Raw genomic sequence first — 15473 nt, 5'->3', positions numbered from 1 at the left:
TTCTCAGGTGAATTCTGGTAAAATGTATAACTTTTTTTACTAATGTTTCAATTTCTGAAACAAAGGAAGCATCTTTAATTGAATTTAAAACAGCCAGATCAAATGGGGTGCAGTACAATGTATTGATATAAGAATTGGCATGTGTCTCTTTTTAATTTTGTCACTAGCCTATTATTTTTTCCAGCATGTTATCTGCTCCATGCATTCCAATGCTTACTAACCAATTACAAGTTCTTTGTAAGCAGACAAATTTTCTGTGTAAGGCATCTTCATGACTAGGCTAATTGTATATAGAGACCTATGAATTCACATCAATTGCCTCACATCAGTAGCCTGGTCATGAAGATACTTCATGTGCAGGCTTTGTTTCCTGCCCTGAGAGAGAGAGTACACTGCACATTATGTGCTAAGAATAAGTTGTTTATTTCACTCTGGAATGTACCAAAATGCCCTACAGCTAGCAGAGAAATTACATTAATAAATGTCTCTTTCAGTCTTCGCTTTTTACCTGTGTATCTCATACAATGGATGCATGCATCCTCATTTGAAATAATTGTAGAAGCATCTAGAAGAAGCTAATCTCTACTGAGTTCTTTGATTTCCCTAACTAATTCTTGTTTAGTAACATCAGCAGTAACTGAACACATTATTATGATAATAAATTTAGTTTAATCCTTTATCCAAGTGTGTGCAAACAAAGTTTGCGCCTGAAAATATCTTCAGGACTGGGGTAAAATGGTACAACACCAGGCGACTCCTTGCAAAGGTGGAGCAAGATACCAACACTCCTATCTCAGTATCTCTCCCATAATGCAAAACACATCTCCTTGCGGATATGTATAATGTTATGCATTAAGGGAAGGGCCACTACCCAGACTAGTTTCGACCTTTATTGAGGTCTCTTCAGTGGGAGCCAGGCCCAAGTGGAGATACCAAGGCAGAAGCATTAGCAAGGTTATCTCCTCCTATAGGAGCTGCCAAACAGTGTGCCACCTTCTTTTTTTTTTTAAATTACTCTGGATTTAGAGAAAGATGTTGAAAGTTTATTTTTCACTTGGTCAGATTGCAAGGAGTTGCCCAGTGTTGTACCACTTTACCCCAGTCCTGAAGATATTTTCAGGCGCAAACTTTGTTTGCACACACTTGGATAAAGGATTAGACTAAATTTATTATAGTCTGACCAAGTGAAAAATAAACTTTCAACATCTTTCTCTAAATCCAGAGTAATTTAAAAAAAAAAGGTGGCACACCATTTGGCAGCTCCTATAGGAGGAGATGACCTTGCTAATGCTTCTGCCTTGGTATCTCCACTTGGGCCTGGCTCCCACTGAAGAGACCTCAATAAAGGTCGAAACTAGTCTGGGTAGTGGCCTTCCCTTAATGCATAACATTATACATATCCGCAAGGAGATGTGTTTTGCATTATGGGAGAGATACTGAGATAGGAGTGTTGGTAGCTTGCTCCACCTTTGCAAGGAGTCACCCGGTGTTGTACCACTTTACCCCAGTCCTGAAGATATTTTCAGGTGCAAACTTTGTTTGCACACACTTGGATAAAGGATTAAACTAAATTTATTATAGTCTGACCAAGTGAAAAATAAACTTTCAACATTATTATGATACTGTTATGTTAATTCCTTCATAATTACATAAGATGCTATTTCATCGTTGGAGATAAAATTTCTTTAATAAATTTGTCATTGGCAACTTCCCCTAATCAAATAACTTGACAGTGAATGAGATGACACTTTAAAATTGGATAGAAAATGTACATTAATATATATATATATATATTATGTATTTAGAACTAGGCTGAAAATTCACTTGCCACAAGTGGATTTCTGGAGCTCTGATCTACTGTATGATGTAAGAAATTTTTTTTTCTCCACTGAATGAGAATCCAAGATTAATGCGTGTTCAGCAACTCCTAAGCAGCTGTATTGTGGACACTAGATGTTTTTTGTTCACCTAGGCAGGTGATGGCAGTTTTTCCAGCCTGGATGAAATAGGCCAGCTTACAAGAACAAGGAATATGGAGATTAAGATGATCCATGTGAGAGATAAGATCTTTGTGATGAACTGATAAGGGTGGCTAATTTTTAGCAAGGCTCGATTTGAATGATTTCTTTTAAGAACTCATTCACTTGGATGTAAGAGATGGCAACGAATGTTTTGTGATCTAAATTTTGGTGACAGTGTTGCTTTGATTCTGTTTAGTGAGAATGCTAATGAAATAATAAACATATCATCATGTATTAATAAACATGGGACACTTTACTTTCTGTTTATTTAAAAAAAAAAAAAAAATGTTGTAAGGGTACCAGAGAAATTAATTCCAATTTTTTTCAGGAATGAAGTGAAAGATGAATCTGAAGCATTGTCAGATGAAAGTAAAGACAATCATGATGATGAAACCAAGAATTCAAATTTGCCAAGGAAGAAATTTGAATGGAATGATGAAGTTCGGTATGTTAAAAAAATAATAAGATAAACATATCTCAAATTTGATTAAAAATTGTTTTTATGTTTTTCTTCTCCATTTTTCCTCATTACAGTGAACTGCTTTGTGAAGTTGTGCTCTTGAGGATGAAATGTTATGAGGTAATAAAAAAACGTACGCAGTCTGCGGAGGAGTATGTGAAACAGTTTTTGGAAAATGATGTCAAGAATTTATGGCCACCAGGGTGGATGAATGTAAAGTAAGTATATGAAAAATAGATCAAGATTGTAAGTTTAACTGTGCTTTTCCTTATTATTATTTCAGAAAATTAGTTACTCTTCATATGTAGATAAACTCTTGAATTTGTTTTTATGGATTTGACTTTCTTTTAATTCTGTATATGATTAACATTATTTAAGAGTAATAATCTAAGATTTTTATTTGGCACTTCAAAATATTAAAAATATTTTACAAAAATATAGTAAGAAGTGTAAACAAACAAAGTTTACTTACACTTCTTACTATATTTTTATAGTAAGTAAGTTTCTTACTATATTTTTATGTTACTATATTTTTATATTACTATATTTTTATATTACACTTTGTGTAAGCAAACAAACTTTGCTTACACTTTGTGAAGTCACTTCACGACTGGGCTACTTGTATATAGAGGCTAATGATTTCTCATCAGTTGCCTTAGTGTCCCATTATGTAATGCACATATTCTTATGCATGTATAATGCTATGCATTATGGGATACTAAGGCAATTGATGTGAACTCATTAGCCTCTATATACAAGTAGCCCAGTCGTGTAGTGACTTCACGCATAAATTTCATTTGCTTACACTTGGATAAAGGATGAAACCAAGAACATAACTTATTGGCATCTTTAATTTATAGTATAACCAAGTGAGAAAAACTTGCAACAAGTCTATGATGATAGGGCAGTTACTATGTCATTACTAGATTCACATGAACAATTTTCTTTTCATCTCTCATAACTGTATCATTTCAGCTATTTGTGCCTCTTTTTTTTTTTTGCCATGTCTGTTCAAAACACTTGTTTCACTAATCTTTGATCATTTAGACCATCTGTGGTCTTGTATTGTGTTAAAATTGGTATAAACACTGTATTTTATACTGATAACTTGGTCCTGTGAAAACATCTGGGGGAGGGGGAATTACTCTAAATACATTACTTTATCATAAAAACTAAGTTATCAAATGTATGATGCAACAAAATTGAGTACCTTCCAAAACTTAGATCATAATTATGTATAATTCTTCAGATATATCCAACCACAGCCACAATTGAAAGAAGAGTTTCCATCCCATGTCATCATCAATTTTCTGATATGTGACCCCAATGGGTGTTCAGGTTACTATGATAGCACTACACAATTAAGCATACATTGTTATTAATCTACTAGCATCAATTTTCCTCGAAATCAATCTGTTACTTGTGAGTACTCCAATATTGTCATATCTAACATTCCATGCTTCTAAGGCACTTCTGAATGAAAATCAGTCTACCTAGACCTTCCTCTGGGTCTCTTTCCTCACCGTCTTGGCATCAAATACACCTATTTTGCTAACCTTTCTTCACCCATTCTATTTAGTAGCCATACCATCTTAGATTAGCTCTATTTACATATACTTGAATACTAATAATGTCAAGTAACTTTCTAATATCTTCATTTTTAACAAGATTCTGCCATTGATGACATCGGTTCACTCCGCTAATTTTTCTTAGAACTCTCATATCTGTGGTCTCTAATCTTTGATCAAGTGCTTTATTTCTAATCCAACTCTCAGCTCCATAACTTAAAACTGGTTTAAATGCCATCTTCTATACTGCTAGTTTGGTGTCTTGGCTAATTTCTCTCTTATTTCATGTAAATTTATTCAGCTGGCTACCCACCATATCAGATTTGCTTGTTCTGTTGTCTATTTAACTGTGCCTAAATAACTGAAATATTTTGCTTGTTCTATAGGCTCTCTATTCAGAATGTAGCTGAAGTTTTCTACACTCCTGCCTATTTTCATAGTTTTGGCCCTTTTATTGCTGATTTTCATGCCAAATTTGTTACACCTGTTATTCAATTTAGTTAGAGAATCCTACAGACTTGCACTGAATGTGTGTTCAGAAGTACAACATCATCTAAAGTAGAAAGCTAAGTTGATTTCTCCAATTCTAATATCAAGTTTAATGCCATTTTCTTTCATAATGTGATCCATTACAGTTGATAAATAAGAGTTGCGATAATGTACATTCTTGTCTTATACCTAATTTTACATGCATGCATCTTCTTGTATTCCCTTCAATTCACTTCTGTCTTACAACTTAAATATAGACTATATATTGCCCTGTATAATGTTCCATATTTACTCCATATAACATATGCCTTTTCCAGATCTACAAAAGTTAAGTATAGATTCTTGTCATATTCCCATGTATATGACAAGTTTCCCTTACCCAATTTTTCCCAGCCTCTTTTCAAGCGTGCATGTACAAATCTTACCTGGAAAACTTAGTAGAGAAATTCCTCTGTAATTCTCACTTCAGCTTTATTCCCTTTTTTATAGATGGGAAATATTAGAACTATATTCCAATCATTTGGAATTTGACCTTCTGACCAGACCCTCTAAATTATCTAGTGTAGCAACTGAAAAACGTTTATACCACCTTATTTGAGCATTTCCTGTTGAATATCATCTACTCTAGCTTCATTTCTGCATTTCAAGTTTTTGACAGCGTGTTCTGCTTTGAGTATTGATATGTACTCCTGTTTGCATTTCTCTTGAGAATTTTCTATAATGGTTCTGTCACCACTTGGATCATTTAACAGTCTTTCGAAGTAATTACTCCACACATCCTTAAGGATACCCTTATCTTCAATCTTCATAACACCTTTATCATCTTTGACTCCTTTTATAATACTCTTTCCTCCATTTCTAAGCTTTTTAATAGTTTCTATCACATTTTGCCAACTTCCTGATATTTACCTTCTATATTCTTACCAGTCTTCCCATGAGTTTTGTTTAGCTACTTTCGTTCATAGCTTAGCAGTTTACATATTTCTCTGTATTCTTTTAGAGCATCTGGTGACTTATTTGCTAATAACTTTCAGTATGCTTTCTTCTTTTTCAGGACTGCTTCTTTAACTTCAAGTGTTCATCATGGCATTCTTATTTTTTTATCCTTGCTGACAATTTTACTCTATGCCTCCATAACTGAATCAATCATTGTTGTTTTCTTCAAATTTTACCACTGGGATTCCAAGGTTTGTTTCTTGTTTTTGAACTGTTCCGTTCTTTGTTCAATAATCTTTCTATAGCTGAGTCTACAGTTTATGTGTAAAAGCTGCTCAACTTTAGTTCTTTTAAAAACTTTTTAGATACCATTCTTTTCAATATGATATTCAGTTTTATCCCATGTACACTCTTTATCATGAATGAGCATGAAGATATCACTATCAATAATGACATAGTCAATGAGGCTTTTCTTATTTCTTGTCTTTTCTCCATGTGAACTTGTGCACATCTTTATGTTGAAACATGGTGTTAGTAATGACTAGTCCATGTCCTCAGCAGAAGTTCAGTAAATATTACCATTATTATTAGCTTTGCCCTTTTCTCCAAATTTTCCCAAAATGTTTCTATATGCTTGGTTGAATTCATTTCCTACTCTGCTGTTCAGATCTCCAACAAGGAACACTTTTTCCATTTTCATTATGTCAAGCTGCCTGTTCTAATGACTCAAAAACTTCCCCCACTTCTTCCTTGAAAGAACCTTCTGTGGGACCATAGGCAAATAAGTTTCATTGTCCATCTCCTCATTTTAAAATTTGCCCACATAACTACTTGAAACTGCCTTCCAATCAAGAAGTTTATGTCCATGTTTGGTATTGAATGCTATCACTACTCCTTCCTTTCCTTAATTATTATTGCCTGAAAATAACATCCAATACTTATCATTTAGTAAGATCTCATCTGTTTTTCGTCTTTGTCTCAATAATAACAATTATGTTTACGTGGTACTTTTCCAGTTCTTCTGCACATTCGATTTCCTTTCCATTAATTCTCCGTATATTGATGTTTCTATGTTCAATTCTTCTTATGTTGGTTTATTCCTTCTAGATTTTGAGTTGGAACTTGTTCCAGTAGCTGACTTTGCTTTTTGCCCTGGTTCCCTGATGAAAACAGATGGAGCTTTGTTTAACCTGAATTTGAATAAATCTAGAAGGTTTATTCCTTCTAGAGTTTGAGTTGGAGCTTGTTCCAGTAGCTGACTTTGCTTTTTGTCCTGGTTCCCTGATGAAAACAGATGGAGCTTTGTTTAATCTGGCGATGCTCCAGCTGGCATGAAATCTCATTATGTTGTACCATCATATGCATTTGTGGCTTACGCCAGTAGAGAGTATAATTTGGTTAGCTAAGTCCCAAACTGCCAGCCTATCCTTGTTCATTCAGTACCCAGTAGATACCTACTAATGGGGTGCACCACATGAAGGTGGGGATTAGACATGAGGTCAGAACTCCCAGTAGGTTCTCTGCATTCCTGAAAGGCGATTTGGAGGTCTCTTCCCAGTTATTTGGCTTTGACCGTTAAGTGACCCTGCTCCCCATCCCCTGTTTACGATGAATTTCCAAGTGAAAAAGTTCAGATTATCTATAATCTGTAAACAGACTATCTAGATCTCCCTTCCACAAGGAGAAGTAAATTCCCTTACGTCTGTCCTGTGCATATTATATCAAGTGCTATATGAATGCAGTCTTTCCAGTTTGACCAGATAGGTTGCTCAGTATAGAAAAGAAGTAATGAAGACCGACTCAGCATGATGTTGAAACAAGTCGTGCACTGTTTGGAAGTAACACCAGGTTAATTCACAGGAGTTTTAAACATGGCACTTATTTTAAGGAGAGTTCAGAGGCTTTTGCATTTCCCATCTGGAATTGTGATGACCATCAATCATTCCAAAAGTTTTTAAAATTATAAACTACATCATTTTTTTTATTATTTTATTTTTATAATAAAGACTTCACTGAAATGGATTCTGATATCATATTTCTTGTATGCACTGCTTTCAGTTAATTATAATAAATTAATTTCACTTGTACTCTGAAAACCTGTTTATCGATAATGTTCTTCATAGTTATTATTAAAGCTACATATTAGGTTGGAAGGATTGGCAGCTCCTCTGTTGACTTAGCTGATAGATACTTAGTCAGTTACAAATTCTTCACATGACTATCAGAATGCACAAGATAATCTTAACCACTCTCCAAACAATCTTGATCTCTTCTTTACTGTTTATCCTTGAAGTATACTATGGAGTTGTTCTCAAGGGTTATTCACATTGCAACCGCTATTTCATCCCCATTGTAGCAACACTTATACTGCCACTATAACAGTGCCAAGTAGGAGGATTTTTTGTGATTTCTGTGCTTTATTTCTTTGGTTATTTCCAGTTTTCTGTTCCAAACACTTACTGAGCATGTCACCGAAACAGTTAAAAGTATGTTAACATTTATTTTCCATTCTTCTTTAAATTACGTCACTTTGGTTCTCCAAGAAGTGTACCAAGGCTTTCTTCTTTAAGGATAAAGAACTATTATATTATTCCTCACTTTTCATCATAATCTGTCTTACTTATTATGTACAGCTCCAAATAGTTTAAAACAATTTATTAGCACATTCAGAACTGATTTTGAAAGGACAAAACAAGAATTTGGGCATCATGTCAATGGTAGTCATGCTTTGTGTTGCCTAAACTATCGACTGTAACGTTTGGCAAAGCTTCTTTCATCTCTTTTGCGCTCATTGGATACATTGCATTACTATCCACAAAAAAAATAATAAATAAATAAAAATCAATCTCTGCCTTTACCTCAAATGCTTGCATTGATATCTCTCCTCTTCTGCTGCCATTCTAAATTCATAACCCCTATCCCCCTTGCATCTGAAGTGATCAGAAGAATATTCTCCAGAAAGAATTTAGAAGAATCTTGTCAACTCTGGATTCCAGAATGTTTCCTGATGGCATTTCTTTCATTGTTCTCAGGGTGGGTTTGTGCTCCAGAGTTAACTCCTAATTTTTTTTTTTTTTTTAATTCCTCCAACTTAAAAATTAGCCCACCCATATCTAACATAGGTGACAAATCCATCAAATTTCCTGTTGGTCTTACTTGAGTCCTTTCTAAAGTAATGAGAAAGAAGCCCACCAAGCATCAGTGTCTGTGCTACCTGAATAAGTGAGTTGTTCCAAGGTACCACTGTTGTTAATTAACAGAGTGATTGCTTTTATCATCCACATTTGGATAGAAACATTCAGAAACCCAAGTTGCTGCTTTTCATAGATAATGAATTTTGTTAGGTTTCTCACAAAGGATTTTTCAGTATGCTTTCATCTTATGGTCTGTCTTCAGACTTGCAACTGGATTGCCAGCTCTCTCTCTCATAGTAGATTTTTAATCTCTCTACTCAGATATGTTTGCAAATTCACCAAACAAGGTAAGAAGTTAATAATATGGCATATAGCATAATATATTGTTTAATTAGGTTAAATTTCATTTCTTGTTTATAATAAATTGTACAATATATCTTTATTGGTTAGTTATTTTTGACTTTAACCAGATGTTGTTTCCATATCAAAGCAGATATGTATATTGTTAGCATGTCTTGTAAATGTAGTTTAAACTGAAAGGAAGCTATTGGAACACACTCGAAATCACCATCAGCAAAATTACCATAGTTGGCACTTTCAACATAAGAATCATCAACAAAAAAAGTGGAACTGGCAGAACTAGAGATATACTAGGTCGACACAGTTGGTATTACTGGAAAAAAAAAAAGTGAGATTCTTCTAAATAACCATTACAAGATGTTATATTCAGACAATAATGATCAGGGAAGGAAGGAGTAGCTATAGTATTCAACTATAAACATGAAGCTAAGATTCGTGAATGGCAGGAAGTAACAAGCAGAGTGGTGGGCAAACATCAGAATGTGGAGTTGGATGATAAGAGTTATTTGTGCCTATGGTCCCATGGAACATTCTGCTAAGGAAGAAGCGGGAGAATTTATTGAATCATTAGAAAAAGTTGGGCCTCGTTAGAGATCTTAACAGCAGAATAGGAGATGAATAGCAGACATACAGAAATGTTTTGGGAAATGAAGAAAAGAGCAAAGCTGATAGTAATAGTAAGTACCTGCTGGATGTTTTTTCAGGACATGGGCTGATCATTATTGATACAGTCTTTCAGCATAAAGATGAACATAAATTTAAATGGAGAGAAGACAAGAAGTCTCATGGACTATGATGTTGTTCATAGTGATATCTTCATGCTGGTTCAGGACACAAGAGTACACAGAGGATTTGAAATAGAAAGTAATCACCATTTACTATTGAGTGGGATAAAATTAAATGTCATATTGAAAAGAAAAGTGCATAAGAAAGTTTTAAAAAGAATCATTCCAACTGCTTTCAAGAAGTAAACTGTAGACTCAAATATTAATCAAGAAAAAAAAAAAAGAAAAAAAAAAGAGTTTTTGAAGACAAGAATCGCACCTTTGATACCCATTAGCAAACTCGGAAGAAAACATTGATTCAGCTAGGGAAGCAGGTGGTGAAGTTACCTACAAGCATAGAAAAATCAGAACTTCATGGTGGACCCAGAAAGTCAGAGGCAGTCATATAAGAGAAGGTAGTATACCAAAAGTTCCTAACAAGTAAATCAGTATGTGTTCGATAGTCTTTGGATTCTTTAAACTAAATTGAATCTTCTTCTTATGGCTGGCTCTACAGCCAAATCGAGCTTTGGCTTCCCAGATTTGTTGCCTCAAACCCTGTCTGTCCAAAACTTCACTTCTCCAGTTTGGACATTGTAATATGGTGTATATTACAATGTCCAATGTATATTACTATCTTGACTAATAGTGCCTATCCATCTTGTAAAAGATTTGCCAAGAATTTTACTGTTTATTATCTTAAGAATACTGTCATTTTCCATACAAAAAAATACCATATCCATTACGGCTCTTTGAACTTGATTATACTAGATATTGTGGGGTCTTTATAAAGATGATCTAGAATATGGTTGTCCTTGTCCTATAGAGAGACCATTATCATTCACTTGGCCAAATATATTTTTAAGGATCTTCCTTTTAAAAGATGAAATCAAATTCCCCACCCCTGTCATAAATATCCAGGTTTCACATCCATAGGTACTAACTTGGTGGATTATTGATTTATATTTGTTTAACTTGCGAAAACTAAAGTTAAACAAAAAAAAATCTTTTGAGCTGAGCACACATAAGAGAGAATAGGAAGCCTGTCTGATTACATCCCTTCATTCAGTTCTGCATTTCCACCATCTCATTTGGTTGGCTAGTGATTGTTACTCCTAATTATTTAAATTGTTCCAATTTTTCTATTTCAAAGTTTCCAAATTTCCCACACAGCACTTAACTGATTCTGCCTGGTATTAATCTTTTATTCATTTTTGGCCCTATTTCTTGTACTGATTTTTCTAGTTATGTTTCTTCCACTTTTTGTTTGGTTCTTAACATGATGATGATGATGTCATCTATATATGCTGCAGTCAGCACTGATTTGTTTATTAAAGTGTCTTTAGTATCTATTGACAACAGTCAAATAATGTATTACATAGCTAAGTTAAAAAGTATTGGAACTAGATTATCACCTTATTTTAATCCCTGTGTTATTGGAAAGAGATCTGTTAAGTCATTTTGTAATTTAACCTGTGCTTATAAATGTTTCATTGCTAACCTTGTAAGTTTTGCTGGCTTATCTGGTATTCCTAGTGTATGATAATGTCATATTAAGTATAATACTTTAATTAACACTGTCCTTGTGGTTAGCCTAATGGCTATGCACTTCACAACCGTATGCCTGGGGAAGGAGTGTCCTAGGTTTGATTCCCGTCGATGACGTGAGGAGGTTAAGGATCTTCCTCAGCCATAGCCATGTTAGCTGGTCTTGGGCATGGACAGCAGGATTTTTTCCCCAGTTTATCCTGGGGTTTTCCCTCCTGCAAAGCAGGCAAACCGGCCTGGTGAACACACACTTTGTCAGACATGGGATACTACCAGGAATAAAGAGCAACCAACCTATTCCGCAGGATCATCAGTTATGGAAGCTTACGTGGTAAAATGTGTAGGCCTGCACAAAAGCGTAACATACGATGACGAATTAACGCTTCTGATATTTTGGCAGTGTTACATTGCCTCAGGGATCACAGAACAATATGTGCATGCACGTATTAACACTGAGTAAATAAGGCTGTTTATTTTTATTACTAAATAAGTAATAAAAATAAACCAAAGTCAGATCTAGAATCCTAAATGGCTATATACGGAAGCTTAGTGTTTCCCAATTTGGGGAAGTTTCATGCACTCAAATTTATCGAAGTTTGGAAAATTTCTCAGAACTGTGGCAGATTCCAGGAATAGCCTCTCATGTTTGTATTTGCCATGATGCAGTAGAGTGTCCTTCTCCCAGCATATCCTGTGGTGGGTGCCCAGAGCATGTTCAGCAAGTCCAGAGTGGCTATAATGGTGGAACCATATGTAGTCCGTGTGTTCCGAAATTCTGATATTGGCTGTCCTACCTGTTTAGCCAAAGTAGGATGGTTTTAAACTGCAGGGGATTTGGTAGACACCTGGTAGGTCCAGAGAATGTGGCTGGTCTTTGGTGGAGCAGTTTTTGCTAGTTTTTTTATTTTATTTTATTATTATTTTTTAATATGGTCTGTAAATTGTTACGTCGTTGTTTTCGTGAATATTTTACCTCTGTTGTTCTCCTTGTGCCTACTGAGATCTGGCTTCTAAACTGACTTTCTGGGGCCGTTTCTCTCTCTCTTCGAGCTCTGACGAAATTTATTTGTTTATGCTACGCCAGTCAGAACTCTAGGATAGAAAAAACTCTTATCCGAAGAAACTTTCCCAGAATTCAAGTAATACCTTATGTAGATTGAGTTCTCAGTATACAGTCATGGCCTTGACAATCTTAAATTCCCCTTTTTTCCTCTAAACATAGGTTCGATATTTTCGTGTGTGGTAAAATTCAATCTCTTACTCAGACAAACTCAGGTATACATGGGAAAACACATTTATTATTTATCTAAGAACAATACAATTTAAACAACACACATAATCAAGCAAATCAAAGTTAATACTAAAATACAAGTAAAGCAGGGTAATAATAATCAAACAGACAGGCTATTCAAACACACTCATGAGAATCTATGTTCATCTATATCACAAACATGGATGTCGGTATTAAACTAGATTACTGCTACTAACGACCCATACACATTAAACTTGGTCTAGATAACTTATGAACGTGGACTACCAGTCCAATTCGATTTTTACATAACACAGGAAACTGTCTCAAAAATCTCTCTCTCTTCCTTTCTAAACTCTGTCCATTTTACACCTTCGTCACCAATAGATAACACATAAAAGGGAAGATTTGTACATTACCACCTTGTTAGATGTTTTCTCGATCGTTCCTTCTGTTCTTTGTTATAGATTGTCCCTCTGTACGATGGATTGCCGCCACGTGGGAGTCATGTGCTCATCCTGAATTAGCCACTTGTTTCTTCTGGACTTACGAACTTTTTGCGTTGCCATTTTTAACACGATTTACCTTCAAAGGAATCCTTTGCTGCTTTCTCATCAGTTAAATCCACACCCAATGGTCTAAAACTCGAACACTGCCGTCATATGGTGCTATATTTTCTTAGATTCGCGTCGCTCAGCAACTGGTAACATGCTGCCGCTTTGCCGTCTTTACACGTCTTGTCGGGTATCAGGCATGCTGATCCGCTCGGGAACTTCGAGCAGGAGACCCACGGGGAGGGCATACGCGACCGGAGAACACCACAGGAACCAGGAGAAAAATGTAAAAGGAAGTGAAAAAAGGCCCCTCTCAACGATGTGAATCCGTTTTAAACCCCATTATAGCACCCTCTTTCCGCACTCCAAACTTGTCTACGACACTCTCCCATTTGCTGTCACCTCGTTGTATGCGCATCGCTTTTTTTGGGAGAATGCGAATTTCTTGCGCTTTCCACGAATGCCTACTCATCGCTCATTACGTCATCTTTGGTGGTCAAACTGCAAAACCTTTGAACTTTCATTCACATGATGATACACGACTTCATACATGGCATATTTTAACATTGATGTTTTTGACAAATTAAGATTCCATCTATTTTAGACAATAACCTTAAACATAGTACAATTTAATATTTATTTCCTCCTTCGATTTCATTTTAATTTAAGATTCAACCTCTTCTTTTATATTTTAATTCCTTTTTAAGCAAAGTTAATATCTGCATCTTCACATATTATGTCTGTTTTGCCCAGAGTACAAGTGTGCTTTTGCTTGATATTGTTCTCTTGTTAAATCTTGAATGGAGCGGTTCTATTCTTGATAGAGCCATCATTCAAGATTTACAAAATGGTTGTAAAGTTTTTTTTATTATTGTCATGACGCATCATGAGGGTTCCTTTAGGATAACTTTTTGGATGCACCCAGGATATATGGAATGGTGATAGATTTTGTGTAATCTCTGTTCTGAAGGGAAGTCAGGAGGGGAGGGGGGTTACTGGGTTTTAATATTTTTTGGATTTTGCATGATTGTAACCATTGGCTAAGAAAGTGTTAAGAATATGGTTAAGTTCAGTAGTTAGGCACTGCTATCAGAACTGATTAATTTTGTCCTGTTCTATAGGGTTTTTATATTCCCATATTGTTGGGAGGGGAGGAGTAACTATTGGTAAATGTATCTACCAGTATGTGTGGGTTTCCTAAACTGAGAATGCCAATGATCCATCAGGCTGGTGTATAATCAGAGGGTCTGGGAAGGGACTATTGTTTTCCTTTTCTAAGGTGAATTAGATCCTGTGATGTTGATTGTTAAGATGTGTTAGGAAACTGTTGAGTATCCAGGCGATGTAATCAAATAGAGAACACATCATCTATGTAGCATAGCCAAATGGTGGGCTTATGCGGTGGCAGAGTTTAAGGCTTTCTCTTCAAAAGTCTCCATGAAAGTCTTTGATCCTCCAGGTCTGTAACAACACCCCACTATGTAATTGATCTTGTTAGATTCCACGTCACACCAGATGGCTTCAAACTCACTGCCATATGAAATACTGTTAGTAGTAGTACTATAATCATAGGTCTCAACTCCAACTGGATTCAAGTCATCAGATATCATTAGCAGCACACCCCCTTCCTCTCCCATCCTGTCTATCCTTCCTAAAAATACTGTATACCCTTTACATTCGATACCAGTCAGTATGTCTGATTCTGAGGGCCCTAGAGATATCAGGAGAAACTATAGCTTGGATAAGGTCTGAGGTATCTTTAAGTGGGACATTAGCAAATAGAAAGAAGGCATTAAAACTGACACTTGGCATGTGAGGTTTATATTGACTTTAAAGTGGGCTGAGTTTTATATACATGGAGTGTTGCATTATATTGTGAGATCACTATGGTTAAATGTTTATCTAATTTGTATGAGAGTGAATCAGTGTCATCCACAATGTGGCATAATGGCACATTCTGTTTATGGATTTTTGGTAGCTCATATGTGTCATGGGGGTGGGAGGGATCTATAATTATATGGTTTTAGTTTATCAGTAACTTCCACAGGCCAAGAGGTGACCTTCTTGAGGAGCATATGAAAGGAGTCACAGGCTGCAATCCCCACAAAATCCCAAACCCTTCCCTTCAGAATAGAGATTACACAAAATCTGTCGCCATTCCATATATCCAAGGCACATCAAAAAAATTATCCTAAAGCAAATACAACCTTACAACACTTAAGACCACATAAAAAAATAAAAAAAAAATTTGGCATTCCTTTTCCACTCCACCAAACCAGCCACATTCCCTAGACCTACCAGGTATTTGCCAGGTCTCTTGCAGTTTCAAACTGTCCTACTCTGATCTAAGAGGCAGGATAGCCAATATCAGAATTTTTGAAACATATGAA

The 15473-nt window shown here is 35.5% G+C and overlaps 1 protein-coding gene across 3 annotated transcripts in view; it reads left to right on the top strand.

Moving 5' to 3' along the window:
* LOC150107401 (uncharacterized) overlaps nucleotides 1-15473 on the top strand; it is a 384774-nt gene that overhangs the window by 269387 nt on the left and 99914 nt on the right. For all 3 annotated transcript variants that reach the window (XM_090391269.1, XM_090391268.1, XM_090391270.1), the window contains exons 10-11: nucleotides 2350-2466; nucleotides 2556-2699. In XM_090391269.1, coding sequence (XP_090247395.1) covers nucleotides 2350-2466; nucleotides 2556-2699 — 261 coding nt within the window. The remainder of the gene's footprint in view (nucleotides 1-2349; nucleotides 2467-2555; nucleotides 2700-15473) is intronic.

Source organism: Typopeltis vanoorti, chromosome 4, assembly GCF_054136105.1.
Source record: "Typopeltis vanoorti isolate ZY-2024b chromosome 4, IOZ_Tvanoo_1.0, whole genome shotgun sequence".
Lineage (NCBI taxonomy): Eukaryota > Metazoa > Arthropoda > Arachnida > Uropygi > Thelyphonidae > Typopeltis > Typopeltis vanoorti.
This window is presented reverse-complemented; position numbering and strand designations above follow the sequence as displayed.